The sequence below is a fragment of the Lynx canadensis genome, chromosome D2 (genome assembly GCF_007474595.2).
Source record: "Lynx canadensis isolate LIC74 chromosome D2, mLynCan4.pri.v2, whole genome shotgun sequence".
NCBI classification, from domain to species: domain Eukaryota; kingdom Metazoa; phylum Chordata; class Mammalia; order Carnivora; family Felidae; genus Lynx; species Lynx canadensis.
Window position 1 is genome coordinate 87,001,362 of NC_044313.2, and position 15,571 is coordinate 87,016,932.

General features: G+C 49.1%; 1 protein-coding gene across 1 annotated transcript; it reads right to left on the reverse strand.

Moving 5' to 3' along the window:
* Nucleotides 1-208: 208 nt before the first annotated feature.
* LOC115526949 (liprin-alpha-1-like) lies at nt 209-8,620 on the reverse strand. The gene is made up of 5 exons (XM_030334238.1): nt 8,477-8,620; nt 6,768-6,902; nt 5,130-5,213; nt 3,030-3,161; nt 209-388 (listed from the first exon to the last, which is right to left on the reverse strand). Exons 1-5 carry the CDS (start codon nt 8,618-8,620, stop codon nt 209-211), a joined length of 675 nt encoding a protein of 224 aa, XP_030190098.1.
* Between the last annotated feature and the right edge of the window lie 6,951 nt (nt 8,621-15,571).

Genomic DNA, 15,571 nt, shown 5'->3' on the forward strand with positions numbered 1-15,571 from the left:
TTCCTCTGCAAGATACACAGCAGGTGCTAACATATGTGTTTGTGAGGCGGTTCATGTTAGGCACGGTGAAGGGCAGTGTCGCCCCAGCCCCGCCCCATCTTCAGTTAGGTGGTACCTGGAAAATGGATCGCGTCAGACTACAACACACTCAGGGTTATTGTGTGTAACTCTGATCCGGTTCGGGTCATACCATAGCACACCCACGGTTCTACTTTGGAACCATGAGCTGGTTCGGGTCACACTGGTGACAGAGGGAAGCCGCCCCCAGCCGCATCTCAAACAGATCTGTGAACCGGGAAGTGTCATACCCATGGTGAAGCGAAGAGCCTCTGAATCTTGCCCGCTTTAATATGGCACTCAGTGCTTCCATTTTTTGTAGAAGCCGATCCTGCAAAGCAGCAAATGACAATGACACTCACTGCAAGCAAGGTTAACTAGTCTTTGCATCAACACAGAGCACAAACTGGTAGTGGCCAGAGGAGAGGAGAGTAGGGGCTGTGGGCAAAAGAGATGATGGTGATTAGGAGGCATCAGCATCCAGATATCAAATAAAGCCGTCTCGGGGATGAAAAGCACAGTACAGGGAATACGGTCCGTGATACCCTAAGGACTCTGTATGGTGACACACGGTGACCACAGTGATGGTGACGAGCACAGACTCACGTGTGCAATTGTTGAAACGGTATGCTGTCTACTTGAAACTGATACAACACTGTAGGTTCATTAGAATTCAAGAAAAACTGGAAAACACTCCTTGCATCAAGTGTGCTGAAATGCTGACCATCATAACCACGATGGGTAAATTCAGCAGTTACAAACCCCAAGACCATTCTCTCCAAGAGTCCTCCAGTAAACACCCGGATCACCAAGTGATCATCCTAAACCCTACTGAACGGTTAGGTCTCAGGCATAGCAAGGTTACAGAGGAGAAACACCGAGCCACTAGGACTTCTTCCTAATTATGTAGAGAGGAGCAGGACTTTCTGGGCGGTGGGGGAATAGCCCTTCTGTGCCATAGGCATGTGCTCCGTCGTGGACCCTCTGCAGCCCAGCCTCACGTCTGCACACGCAGCGCCAGGGAGCAAAACCGACGAGGAGCTTCGGTCACACAACTACCCCCTAGGCAGTGCCGTCCCAGGCAGCAGACACCGCCGCATGTGGCTAACTGAGCGCCCAAAATGGGGCGGGTCCCGACCACAGGGGATGGAACTGTGAGACGCCCCGTGGGTTGCAAGGACTGAATGTGGAAAAACATTGTAGAGTAGCTCCTTCATGTCTACACTATTTACATGATACAATAACATGCTGCCTGCATCGGGCTACATGAAAACTAACATCACCCGTCTGTTTGACCATTTCAAATGCAGCCGCGAGAACCCTTGGGATGACACCCGTGTCACCTGTTACCTTCCTGCTGGGTAACGCTGCACTCAACGAAAGGTTTACGTGAACATTTTAGCTTTCGAGCGAACCCGCGAAGGGACTCAGAAATCTGAACCCCATAGGCCGCTCGGCTCCAACTCCGCCACGTGCGTGCCATTCAGACTTGCGAGCGTGGGGCCGCTCGAAAGCACATTGGTGGCTCGCCTTGGAGGAAGTGTGAGCCCCAGAGGTCACCTGCTCCTTTCCAGTCTCAACCCATCACTGAATGATTGAGAGATGGAAATACCTTCTCACGTTGCGTTCTTGTAACTGTTTTTTTAGATTGCCAACTTCTCCTAACAGAGACTTCTGAGAAAGGGACTGACAGTCCTTTAGTGTTGATTCTTTCAAACGTTCCACATGCTAGAGCATGCCTACATTTCTCTTTACAATAACGCAGCACCACAGACCAGGCATGGAGCGGATGGCCATACCAACGAACAGGGTCACATGACCACAGAGTGAAATGCTGTCTGTGAAACTGCAGTAACAGCCTTTACTCATACTTTGTCCATGTACAATTTCTTCACGGATCACTGTCTGACTGTAAATATGACAAGTTCCTAAGTTTACTTGCAGCAGGTACACTGGTTTGTACTAGCTTTTAGGGTCTGTGATGCCTCAGTCACTTGGGAAACCTGACCTAAGTTTCGTACATATACTTCCAATCTCACATACAACTATTCTACCGAAAGGCTGGCCCCAGTGATCAAGGTAGAACCTCACGTGGGGTATAATAACGCACCTCATAATGGGTTTTACCCAAAACAAGTGTGTCGTGTAATTAGCATTGCTCACTGGTGTCTCCAAGTGCCAATCTTAGGGAAGATTCTGGGCTCATCTACAGGGACACAGGTGTAACCAGAACCGGTAGTATCAGGTCCGCATCCAACTGTCACCACCAGAGCTTCTCTCACAGAGATCCTATGATACTGCTTCCCTCCCGTTAACACCTCAAGTGTATCCGTTATGATGGTGTAAGAGTCCAGGCTTAGACTCTTTCCAACCCAGATGAAAAGAGGGATGCAGGAGATGGAACAGGAGATACTCTGTTTTCACCCGGTTAAATGCTTGACAGAACTGCGCACTCCTACCGGTCCGTCTGGACAAAAGAGGTAGAAATTAGCTCCCCAGACAAGAACCAGGCTGAAGGTTCCAGCACAGGGGCGGCAAACGAGGGCCTGCCGACCACATCCAGCCACCGCCGGGTCCTATCCACAAAGGGTTATCGGCACACGGCCCCTCCCCTTAGTTATATACTGCCTATGGCTGTTTCTGTGCCCATCTTGGATTAGCATGAAGCTAGCTCACTCCTCACGTCTCAGTTAGTAAAAGCCTAAAATACTTACTCTCGGGCCCTCCCCAGACCACACTCCTCTTCTAGACAGTGAGACGCACCTTCCCGCACACATACGTCGGGCAGGGACAGGACACTGGGAACTTAACGCAGGCAGTGGGTAACAGCCTGCAGTTTTTCCGCGTGAAAGAATCATTTCTTCTTTCTGCCGTGGCTGTTGGCCTCTGCTCCACGCTGCTCCTCAGGATCACAACGTGAGCGTCTCCTCTGTGAGGACGGGGGCACTCAGCCGCTGTCTCTCATGTCCTACCTTATCTTCCGCAGCAGCCATTCTCTCTTTCAGATGACGCTGAAGACGCTCGTCAGATTCGGAAAGGAGCTTGTCAATAGTGTTGGACAGATGTTGATTACTCTCTTCCTTCAGTTTTTCTCTCTGCCTTACCTGAAAGAGAAGACGCAGGCTTCAAGCCAAAGTGCGAACACCGGCTCAGGCGTGCGAATGACCAGCGGTGTGACCCACACGCACGCCATCCTCGGCTGCCCCTTCCCACGGCACTCTTTGGCGTGCTTGTGCGTCACTGCCAGCACCGACCTAGCGGGGCACAGAAACGCAGGAACCTGCTTCCCAGGGGTCATCACTTAGCAGGTCCCTTTGTTTCTGGGAAACAAAACACGCATGGGCCCTCACGAATGTCCTCATTATTAGCTCTCAGATGGGCTCAGGGGGCAGATGTACATGCAGGAAAGAGCATATTCTTAAGGGGATCAGCTGATCTACACACGGGAGGAGGCATATTCCGGGGCGGAAACAGAAGCTCGGATCTGGCCTCAGGGGGAAAGAAATGAATCCGTTGACAAAACCGAAAGATAAGAAAAAATCCCCTTTGGGAAAGATTCGGTGGTGAGAAAGACTTTCACCTGTTTTTCGTGAAATTCACACATCTCCTGAACGTTTTGTAATGGAAACTTGTATTTACCTCAAGTAATTTCCGAACGTAACCGCAAAGTTCACGGGTCTGTGTTTTATCGAACTCTCATCAATCGTATGGTTTACAAACTTGTTTCTACCGCATATCCTGAATTAACCCAAAACAGAAGCGGCGAGGACAGGCCGGCAGGATTCAGGGGCTCCTGCCGGGCGGAGGGCCGTGGGGTATGGAGTACACATGTGCCCTGCAGTCGGGGGGCCCAGGGAGGAGGAAGAGCCCACAGGACACACCCGCAGGCTAGGCAACGGACAGTCCCTCCAGGCTCGGGCTTCCTCATCTCTAAGCCACACCCGCTGGCACCTCTTTCCTTGGGAGCAGGCAACAGAAAGCACGACCACCACACCTCACACGCAGCAACGGCCATCACTTGGAAAAGACCCTGGCCACCCCACAAGAAGGGATCAGCACCCAAGTATTTTTCAAGCAAAGCAGCTTAAAAGTGTCCTTGGAATTGTCTCAGTTATAATGGAATCCTTATCTCAACACCTGTCCCTCCAAACTCCCATACAGTCCTAAAGGCAATGAAGTGCTTCTCTAAGTAGGTGAGGTCGAATTCTCGGCCCAAGAGGCTAGCGTCTGGTTGTGCTCGCTTGTGTGCATGTGTCATGGCGGGCTGGGGTCGGCCAACACGAGCCGTCACGCTGGCATCAGAAGCTTCACTCCGCGGAAACTCATGTTTTATTCTCTGACCCTGAGGGCCAAGCACACGAGTTTCTGCTGTAAGTTAAGGGTGAGTGTTTTGAGTTTTCTGGTGAAAACAAAACCCGATGGCCTTGGATGGACGTCCCAAGCTGGGGACGCTGCTGCCTGCTCTGTCTCCTGGGTGTTTCATGTTGACGTCCGACCAGCTCCCGCAGGGAAAAATCTCAGGGGATTCAAGGGACACGGGCCTCCCTTTCGTCAAGGCTCGATTACGCTATTCCTCTTCTTAGGAACATCTACCCCGACCTGTGCCTTTACATCTCAAGTAGAAATTCAGGATGTGGGGACCAAGGTCAGGCCCGTGACCTGATTTCAGGACCTCAGTGTCATGTCCTAAGGAAGGAGACCCCTCCTCTAGGCTGCCCTACCCCAGGCCAGTACCTCCGCTTTGGTCAAGGGACACCCACGAGGTCCCGCGTCAACCGTGAGTAGCTGCTAATGAGCTGGTGGGCACGGTGGGCTGTGCGGGTGCCTCCACCCCTAAGCGGCATTGCCTACGGGGCCCCTGCATCCAGAGAACATTGTCCACATGCTAGGAGTGTTCACTAGCGTCCAACTCGCACAAGAGTGCACTGTACCCCTGATGGGATCGAGAAGGGGCCTGGCGTCCACGTGGGGAGAAGTGGGAAACAAGGGACCACTCCCTACCCCCACACCCCCAGCCTGCACCTCATCCTCAACCACTGCCAGGTGCGCGGCTGCTCCGCTCGGACACGTACCCGCTGCAGTTCTTGGTTCTTTTCCTCCAGCTGGGCCTCCATCTGGCGCAGCCTTTCCACGATGTTGCCACGCCTCTGCTCGGCCTGTGGGCGACAGCGGGGTCAGAAGAGCTGGCTGCCCCACACCACACGCCGTGCCTACGCACGACATGCTGTGAGCGGCCTTCTGCCTGCTCACAGTCCCTACAGGCCTCATGCATGCCAGTGGGAAGCAGTGGGCTTCCATGCTGGTGACCGGGGGTAGGCAACGGTCTCGTCCCCAACCCGGGCCCCGGATCCTTGGACGGTGCCTCGTCCCCTGGCAGACACCCCTGGCCACTCAGCACGGACGGGAGGAAGCAGCAAGCGGAAAGAGCAAACAGGCGTGCTGCCTTCCTAAGCTGGGAAGTCACTTCCAATAGTTGAGCTTCCTCAGCAGCAGAGTGTCCAAAGACAAAGGGTTCTGCAACGTGGCTGACCAGGACAGGAGAGAGGACAGGCGAGAAAAGAAACGGAGACGTGACATGCAGATCACAAAGGAGGAGAGGCTCTCTTGGAGCCTGGGCCTGTGGGGGCCCAATACCGCCTGCCCGACTTGATGGCAGCCTTGAGGGTCAGCATCCCGTGACGAACCCACCCCCTTACCACTGGGACCCTCACTGCACTGGAACCGGTGACACAGAAGCACCGACAGTCTCCCTGCTACAGGTTCCCTCAGCCCAGGTTCCGGAAGGACGGACTGGCTGCCCAGTCATGTGCTCCCTCGTCCTGTGTGCATCATTCGATCCCAGCACCGACCACATCATTTCTGGAAACTACCTCTTCAACTGCTGCCTTCCTCTGTGGGTGGTGAGGGCTGTGAGAGCTGGGAGGGCAGGGACTGTGTCTGGCATGTTCCTCGACTCTATTTGTGGAAACTCCGAGTGAATTCCTTAAAGATTTATTTCTTACAGGGGTGTCTGGGTGGCTCAGTCAGTCGGGTTCTGACTCTTGGCTTCAGCTCAGGTCATGAACTCAAGGTTTGGGCGTTCGAGCCCTGTGTCAGGCTCTGTGCTGATAGCATGGAACCTACTTGGCATTCTATCTCCTTCTTTCTGCCCCTCCCTGCTCATGTATGTGCCCAGGCTCGCTCTGTCTCTCTGTGTCTCAAAACAAATGAACATTTAAGAATTTTTTAAATAAAAAAAAGATTGTGTTTAAAAGAGGATAGGATTTTCTCATTTCTCGGAAAAATTCTATGCTTTTTTTTTTTTTTCCTTCGGTAAGCTCTACACCCTACGGGGAGCTCAGACTCATGACCCTGAGATCAAGAGTCCCAAGCTCCACTGACTGTGCCGGCCAGGCACCCCTGTCCTTCTCTTACCCAAGGCTACTATCTTGAGCTCTGAGTCGCTGACTTAACTCTGAAAAGCAGTGAGTCTTAGATGCAGGCAACGGCAAACAGCACACGTCGGACAAAACCGGAGGGAACAAAACTGGGGATGATGCCTGCCGTTTGGAAAGCATTCCAATCTCAGACACAGTAGCACCGAAAACAGATCTCAGCTGGTTCGCGGACTTTGGCAGGCCGACGTTACCGGTGAGAAATGAGATACAAGAACGGACCGCCTTGAAAATGACATTCCCACCATGGGACCCAGAAGCAAACGGGGGCCCCACCTTGCAGAGGGTGGCCACCCTCTGGGCCGGCTCGGCTTCCACCTCGGGCAGCGACTTGGCCTTCCTCGGGGTCTGCTGCAGCTTCCGCTCCGCCACCTCCAGGCACTCTTGAAACTGGCGGTTTTGATCCGCAGTCTAGGAAATGAAGGCAAAGCATCAAAGTGTAGCAAGTCTTCTCTCCGTTTCCATTTTTAATAAAGTGAAACAAAATCTAAATGCAGAGATCTACTGTTAGTTCTGACTGAAGCCAACAGTTTGGCAGGTGCTTCAGAGTAAACCTTTCCTTTCTGCAAGGAGTCACCCACTGCCTTGGTCCTCCTTTCACTACACAAAACATGTCTTGCCAAACTCTTTGCTCTTCTTCAGTATCTTCAAAGAAGTCTTTCCAAAGACAAAGTTCCCAAACAGTAAAGAAAACCCATCTTCTGGAGGAGCTTGCTCGCTCTTCCTGACCAGTTAAGGAGAGAAGGGTTCGGTCCTAACCCTTCGTAAACATATTTATACTGTGGTCCGAGGGCTCGCTGCATAGGACATTCTGAGGTGGGCACATCAGCCAGCACAGAGCTTCTGAGAGCATGCCTGATGCCAGTTGAGTTCTTTTTGGAAGTGTACCATGATTCAACAAAAACACTCTCCCTCTTGACCAAAAACGTGGAAAACTTCAACGTGGAAAACTTAGACACGAGATTTTTTGTTAAAGGACTTTTAGGGAAGCCGAGGTGGCTCAGTCGGTTAAGCGTCCACCTTCGGCTCAGGTCATGATCTCATAGCTCGTGGGGTCAACCCCACCTCGTGCTCTGTGCTGACAGCTCAGAGCCTGGAGCCTGCTTTGGATTCTGTGTCTCCCTCTCTCCCTCTCTTGCCCTCCACTGCTCATGCTCGCTCTCTCTCTCTCTCTCTCTCACTCTGGCTCCCTCTCTCAAAAATAAATAAGCATTAAAAATATATAAAGTCATTTTAAAAATCATGTACAAGGTGAGGTTTTTGCAAGGTTAACGTTTGTTCCCAAAGACTCCTTCCATCTTCTGTGTGCATATAGCTCTGTGTGTATATACAGACCGCGTATCATGCTTTAAAACCCTCAAAAAAAAATCACATGCTGTACACATAGTATTTCGCGATGTGCCCTTTACACTCATGATTTGGAACATGTTACGTGCTCTCAAACAGCATTCTTCCATGTCATTTTAATGGCTTCCTAGTATTTCACTTTGATTATCATTTTGGGTCGACTGACACATTTGACAAACACACCAGGCAAACTCACTCTGTTTCCAAGAAGCTGGATGTGCTTTTCCTGTTCGATGCTGGATGACCTGACAACCAAGGAAGAGATGTGCAGCTTCCCAAAACACAGGGTCTCACATCCTCACGCCAGACTACCCTTCTGCACCTGCCATTCCCCCCGATCTCAGGTACTAACCAAAATGGCCAGCTGCCTACACATTCCCGGCCACTCCCTGCTCCTTTGGAAACAGGGCTAACAGGCAACAGAGTAACGTGCATGTAAGACAAGACAAAGAAGGAATCAAGGACGGGAGCCCCATAACATGCTTCCATAAAATTCGAAAGAATTAAACCCTGGACGTTGAAGTAACCCCGCTGGTCAACACAAGATTCTAAGATCCTAAAACCTTGACATTGACACTTGGTCCTTAACTTGACTTGTAATTAACAAAAGTGGAATGAAGTTCAACGAAACCAACGACCTGTCGATGCAGAGAGTCCTTCTTTGCGATCTCCTTTTCAAGTTTATCCTGGAGGTCGTGCAGAGAGGTGGCTTCGTGCTGTGCCCTGAGGCAGCGCTTCTCAAGGGTAGTGATCCTGTCTTGCATGTCTTCCTTCTGGGCCATGGCCTACAGCAGGTATTTCAGAGGGAAAACAGGGAAAGAATCAGCGTACGACACATTAACACACTCCAGACACAAAAACCGGGCGAAATCCTCATTTTCCAAACAGAAAAGTAGCATCCTCGGGGCACCTGGGTGGCTCAGCCGGTGTCGCTCTGTGAGTTGGCGTCCCGCGTCAGGCTCTGTGCCGACAGTGCGGAGGCTGCTCGGGATTCTGACCGGTTACCCAGGCTTATTCTGTCCCATGTGTTCAAAGACAAACGGATAATAAAGTCTCCCGGAAGTCACAACCTCGGTTGCCTCCGGACACCGTTGAGCTTTCCACAGAACAGCGACTTGCCTCTGGAGGCACACACCATGAGACAACCATCCTTTTTCCGGGGAAAAGGTGGATGAAATCTCATCCAATTACCACAAAGTTGAAGCAGCAGTGTTAACAAATGGAAGCCAAACTCCACCTTTCATGTAACTGGAAGCCATCTTCTATAGCCTAACCCTGTAACAACATTGTATCCCATGGTATCTGACACTGCAAATGGAAGCAGAACGTCCTGCCCTGCGTTTCTTGTCCAACACCCAAAAGATTCCTCTTCCAGCCCTCCGTGTTTACTAAGCAATTTATGTCAGCAGTCTCAAAAGTGAAAGTGATGAGTCTTAAGAAATGATTTTCTAAATTCTCTGCACATTGAACTCTGCTAGGGGTCTCCCCCCACCTTTGCCAAACAACGACTTCACTGAATGGGTTATATAATTTCTGCAAGTACTTTTGTTTTAAATTCTGACACAACCTCACCCACACTAAGGTACTAAACAGACTGCTCGTGATTGTCCATGTTTCCCAAAGCACGAGACCCCCCACCCCTTGTCGCTTTTGGAGGACACACTGTGTCCCAGCAAAGCAGCAGTGCTGACTGCCCACACACAGACACACTCTGATCCGTGTGAGGTGGCATCTCAGTGTGGTTTTGATTTGTAGTCTCCTGATGAGGAGTCACCTTGAGCATCTTTTCTTTTTTCTTGTATTCAATATAATTTGTTGTCAAATTGGTTTCCATTCAACACGCAGTGCTCATCCCCACAGGTGCCCTCCTCAATAGCCATCACCCACTTTCCCCTCTCCCCCACCTCCCATCAACCCTCAGTTTGTTCTCAGTATTTAAGAGTCCCTTAGGGTATGCCTCCTTCCCTCTCTGCAACTCGTTTCCCCCTTTCCCCTCCCCTCTGGTCTCCTGTGAAGTTTCTCAGGATCCACATATGAATGAATGAAAACATATGGTATCTGTCTTCCTCTGCCTGACTTATTTCACTTGGCAGAACACCCTGCAGTTCCTTCCACGTTGCTACAAATGGCCAGACTTCATCTTTTCTCATTGCCAAGTAGTATTCCATTGTATATAGAAACCTCATCTTCTTTATCCATTTGTCCATTGACGGGCATTTAGGCTCTTTCCATCATGTGGCTATTGTTGAAAACGCTGCTATAAACATTGGGGTACGAGTCCCCTGTGCATCAGCACTCCTGAATCCCCTGAATTCTAGCAGTGCTATTGCTGCGTCCTAGGGTAGATCTATTTTTAATGTGGTGAGGAACCTCCACACTGTTTCCAGAGTGGCTGCACCAGTTTTTCTTCCCACCAACAATGCAAGAGGGTTCCTGTTTCTCCTATCCTCTTCAGCATCTATAGTGTCCTGATTTGTTCATTTCTGCCACTCTGACCGATGTGAAGTGGAATCTCAGTGTGGTTTTGATTTGTATTTCTCTGATGAGGAGTGATGTTGAGTATCTTGGCATGTCTCTTGGCCATCTGGATGTCTTCTTTGGAAAAGTACCTATTCATGTCTTCTGCCCATTTCATCGCCCGAATATTTGTTTTCAGGTGTGGAGTTTGGTGAGTTCTTTATAGGTGTTTGGATACTAGCCCTGTGTCTGATACGTCATTTGCAAATATCTTTTCCCATTTCATCTGTTGTCTTTTTGTTTTGTTGCTTATTTCCTTTGCAGTGCAGAAGGTGTTTATCTTGATGAGGTCCCAATAGTTCATTTTTGCTTTTAGTTCCCTTGCCGTTGGAAACGTGTCATGTAAGAAATTGCCACAGCTGAGGTAGGAGAGGTTTTCTCCTGCTTTCTCCTCTCGGCTTTTGACGGTTTTGTGTCTCACATTCAGGTCCTTTATCCATTTTGAGTTTATTTTTGTGTATGCTATAAGAAAGTGGTCTAGTTTCATTCTTCTGCATGTTGCTGTCCAGTTCTCCCAGCACCAGTGGTTAAAGAGACTGGTTTTTTTCCAGTGGATATTCTTTCATGCTTTGTGGAAGATTAGTGGGCCATACATTTGTGGGTCTGAATCTGGGTTCTCTATTCTGTTCCATTGGCCTATGTGTCTGTTTGTGTGCTCATACCATACTGTCTTGATGATTACAGGTTTGTAGCAGAGGCTACATTCTGGGACTGTGAAGCCTCCTGCTTTGGTTTTCTTCTTCAATATTACTTTGTATATTCGGGGAATTTTGTGGTTCCACACAAATGTTAGCATTATTTGTTCTAGCTTTGAAAAGAATGGTGGCACGATTTTGATGGGGATTGCATTGAAAGTGTAGATTGCTTTGGATGGTATTGACATTTTAACAATATTCATTCTTTGAATCCATGAACATGGAATGTTTTCCCATTTCTTTGTGTCTTCTTCAATTTCTTTCATAACCCTTGTATACTTTTCAGCACGCAGAACTTTTTTATGTTTGGATTGGTTCATTCGTATTTTTAGGTTATTGATAGGTATTTTATGGTCCTGGTGCAACTGTAACGTGATCAGTTTCTTTAGTTCTCTTTCTGTTTTGTTGTTATTGGTATATTAAAATGCGAGGGGTTTCTGTACATTGATTTTGTACCCTGCGACTTTGCTGAATTGATGTATCAGTTCGAGGAGACTTTTGGTGGATTCTGTCAGGTTTTCCAGGTAGAGTATGATGTGGTCTGTGCAGAGTGAACGTTTGACTTCATCTTTGCCATTGTGATGCCATTTATTTCATTTTGTTGTCTGGTTGCTGGTTCTAGGAATTGAAAAACTGGGTCTAGGAATTGCAAAACTATGTTCAACAACAGTGGTGACAGTGGACATGCCTGTCATGTTCCTGATCTCAGGGGGAAAGTTTTCAGTTTATCCCCAGGAGAATTATATTAGCTGCGGACTTGTATCATACGTGGCTTTTACGATGTCTACATATGTTCCTTCTATTCTGACTTTCTTGAGGGTTTTTATTAAGAAAGGATGCTGTGTTTTGTCAAATGCTTTCTCTGCCTGTATTGACAGGATCATGTGGTTCTTACCTGTGGTTTTCTTAATGTGATGTATCGTATTGATTGATTTGCAAATATTGAAGCAGCCCTATAGCCCAGATAGGAATCCTACTTGATCATGGTGAAAAATTCTTTTCATATGCTGTGCGTTTGATTTGCCAGTATCTTGTTGAGAATTTTTGTATTCTCATTCATCAGGCATATTGTCCTATAGTCGTCTTTTTGTTTTGCTGGGTCTCTGTCTGGTTTGGGAATCAAAGTAAAGCTGGCTTTGTAGAATGAGTCTGGAAGTTTTCCTTCCATTTCTATTCTGTGGAACAGCTTGAGAAGGATAGATATTAACTGCTTTAGATGTCTGATGGAATTCCCCAGGGAAGCATGTGGTCCAGAAAATGAGATAAATATTAGGAAGCAATGAGTAAGACAACTCCCTGGCAAGCTGATGGTCTCAGGAATAAGATATGGATAGATATGAAACACATATGGGTACGGCAAAGGGAAGCCTCCGTCATCTACCGTGGGAACCCAAAGGCAAGATGCCTGTGTTATTACCTTAGAAATGAGGGAAAGCTTCTGGAGTTCACTGTTTTCCCTTGCCATCCTATCAGTGGATAGAGAAGACAGTGATTCCAAGGTAACAGGCTTGTGCTGCAGGCTAAGCTCAAATGTTTGGAACAGGGCTTGGATGCAGTAGTTCATGAATGGTCTCTTTCTGTGCTAAGCAGGTCCTCGAGAATACTGCCCATGGTGAACCAAGTGTTCCTCAGAGTCAAAGCATCTTTAATGGCCAGGGAGGGAAACAAGTTGGCTAGCCATCATTTCTTCTACCAGCCACCCAAACACCAAGTACTCTCAGGAAGGCAATCCTTCCTTTGGGATCTCAGAAACTGATTGCTCTTGGTTAGCACAGACCAGATTCAGAGCTCGTTAGGAGAGGCCGGCACTCACTATGCAGGGGACAGCCTCATTGCATTACATGAGACCCACGACATGGTTATCGGGTCACGGCCTGGGAGGGGTGCTGAGCGTTCCCGACCCAGGGCGCTTGGACTCCAGATATACTTGGGAGGGAGAGTGTCAGCTCCCAAGGCGCAGCCCTCCCTAGAAGCTGGGGGATTGTGCTTCTCCCTCACGTGGGGCGCTGTGTCGTGTGACGAGCATGCCTGGAAGATGCTCTCCTGTGCGTCCCCCAGATCCACAGGCTCTCAGGATGGCCCTTTGAGCAACCTCAGCAGCAGTAGCAGTAGCCAGGACTCGCTGCACAACGCCCCCAAAAAGAAGGTCATCAGTCTTCAGTGCGCTGCTTGCTAGGCAAGAAACAAAAGGTCCACCCCGGCCACGCTAGTGACAAGCCCGCCTGAACAGGTTGGTGTCCCTTGCGTGGCTCCCGCATGAGTGAGGTCTTACTGGAATCGTTCCTCTAGATCCGCAGTCACTCGACCTGCAGACCCGTTCCCCTGTCGGGAGACCTTCACGTGGCTGTTGACACCCCCTGCCTCCCATTTCATCACTCTGCTTCCCAACAGCCGCTGAATTGGAGGTTGAAAACCCTTCCACGGTGCCCTGGGACTCAGCAAATTGGGCGGACAAGCTGATAAACACAATAAACTTTAAGAAATAAGCATTGTGGTATTTGTCATGTTGCTGAGTAGTTCTCAGCTGTACCTGGTTTTGAAGCAGTGGTTGTTTGTTCAATGTTCTCTATAGCTGCAAATAGGTTGTATCTCCTCCACAGTGAACCTGAGGCCCGAATTCAGCTATGGTTCCTGGAGGACGTAGAGCATGTATGAAATCTGGAAAGGACTCACGCGGATTCCCAGTCCACCTTGAGAAGTTGTGCAGGGAGGGCGTGACCCCAGAGCACTTGACGCTGAGCCTGGCTCCTACACAGATGAGTTTGGGGCTCTGGGGAAGGTACATATTAGCATTTCTGTGCTTCCGTTTAATCACCTGTTAATAGGAACAGTGGGAGCACTTCTGTCACATGGCTTTTAGGAGTGTCTGCATCTAAATATCCATGAGATACTTTGAACACAGAAGCTCCATCACATTATGTGTAACTGCAGCCCCTGTGAGGACATGGTCACCAGCATTCAGAAACTGTCATTCATCTGGAGGTCTCTCTGGCGTTTTCACTAGGCTGCCCTCCTTTTTCCTTCCCCTGTAGTTTTTGAGTTTCTCTTCAATAGACTCTGACCTTTGCAATCTATTCAGTACCACTTTTTTTAACTGGTCTTGATTCTGACAGTGAGTAACAGCAGTGGGTTTCCTTTCTTACCAAGCAGCTGAGGCGCTGTGATGCCCGGGATGGGGGCCCAGAGGAGTGGCGCAGGCATATCTCTCTGGAACTATCCACTGCAGAGCAGGTCGCATGTGGGTTGAGCGTGTCCCAGAGCTGAGTTAAGTGGATGAAGGAGGCAGGTTGACACCACATCCCAGTGATCCGACAACTGAAAAATAAAAGTGAGCCCTCTTCAACAGAAGAGGTGGTTTGCAGTTTAGTGGGGTGGAGCAGGAGGTGGGCCAAGGGGGGACATTGGAGATGGTGGGATGACGGGACGGGGCCTTGAGCCAGGGAAGAACTCAGTGGGCTCTGTGATACACCGGACAGCAGGCAACGCATGTGGCCACTCTTCAGGGCCCGTGTGCCTACGAGGTCTGGAGTGGGGTGTCTCACGTCCACACTGGGCCCACAGGGCCCCTTACCGCTAGAGGACATTTCCCCTTCAGCCCCCGGACTTGTCCGTTGGTTTCTCTTTCCGTCTGCCTCAATCTAGTCTCCTTCTCAGAACTCATAATAAGGATCATGACTGGCACACTGAGTTGTACTTCAGTTGAAATGCCGTTATTTCCGTTACTGCTCACAATTCCATAGGAACCCTCAGGCTTTTGGTTCCCTGGGCATGGAAATTTGTAGAAACTGTTCAACAGTGGTCTGATTTGAATGTTCCTATGTTTGCAGTGTATAAAAGTGTTTTACAATAACTTGGATAGTTGCCACCTTGCTGTATGCAATTTGATACTGAAAGTAGACCTTTTGCTCCTGGAACCATGCTGGGAAAATTCTGTCCCTTAGATGTTGCTGATGTGTTTTCTTTCACATCCTTATACTTTCTGTAATGAAAACACTAAGATTCGTGGTAATGCCTTCCGGTTCTCCCACCCCACTGCTCCCCGAAATGTGTATTTTTGTAAGTTGAGAGGTAACAAAAAGTGTGGGTTGGCTGCTTTCTGCGTTGAGCCTGCTTTGGGTCCTCTTCCTCCTTTCTCTCTGCCCCTGTCTCCTCATACACACTTGTTCTCTCTCTCTCTCTCTCTCTCTCTCTCTCTGAAACTCTAAAAACAGGGGCGACTGGGTGGCTAAGTCAGTGAAGCATCTGAGTCTTGATTTCGGCACAGGTCATGTTCTCACACTTGGTGAATGTGAGCCTTGCGTTGGGCGCAGAGCTGACACTGGGGAGTTTGCTTAGGATTCTCTCTCCCCCGAACTCTCTGCCCCTGCTCCACTCTTGCTGTTTCTGTCTCTTTCAAAAAAAAACAACAATAAAAATTAAATCAATAAACCAATTAGCTATTGAGGAACCAATAGCTTCACAGAGATGAGGAGTTTGGTTTCTTTCATTTTTGCTATTTGACACTGATAGTGTTCAGAAATA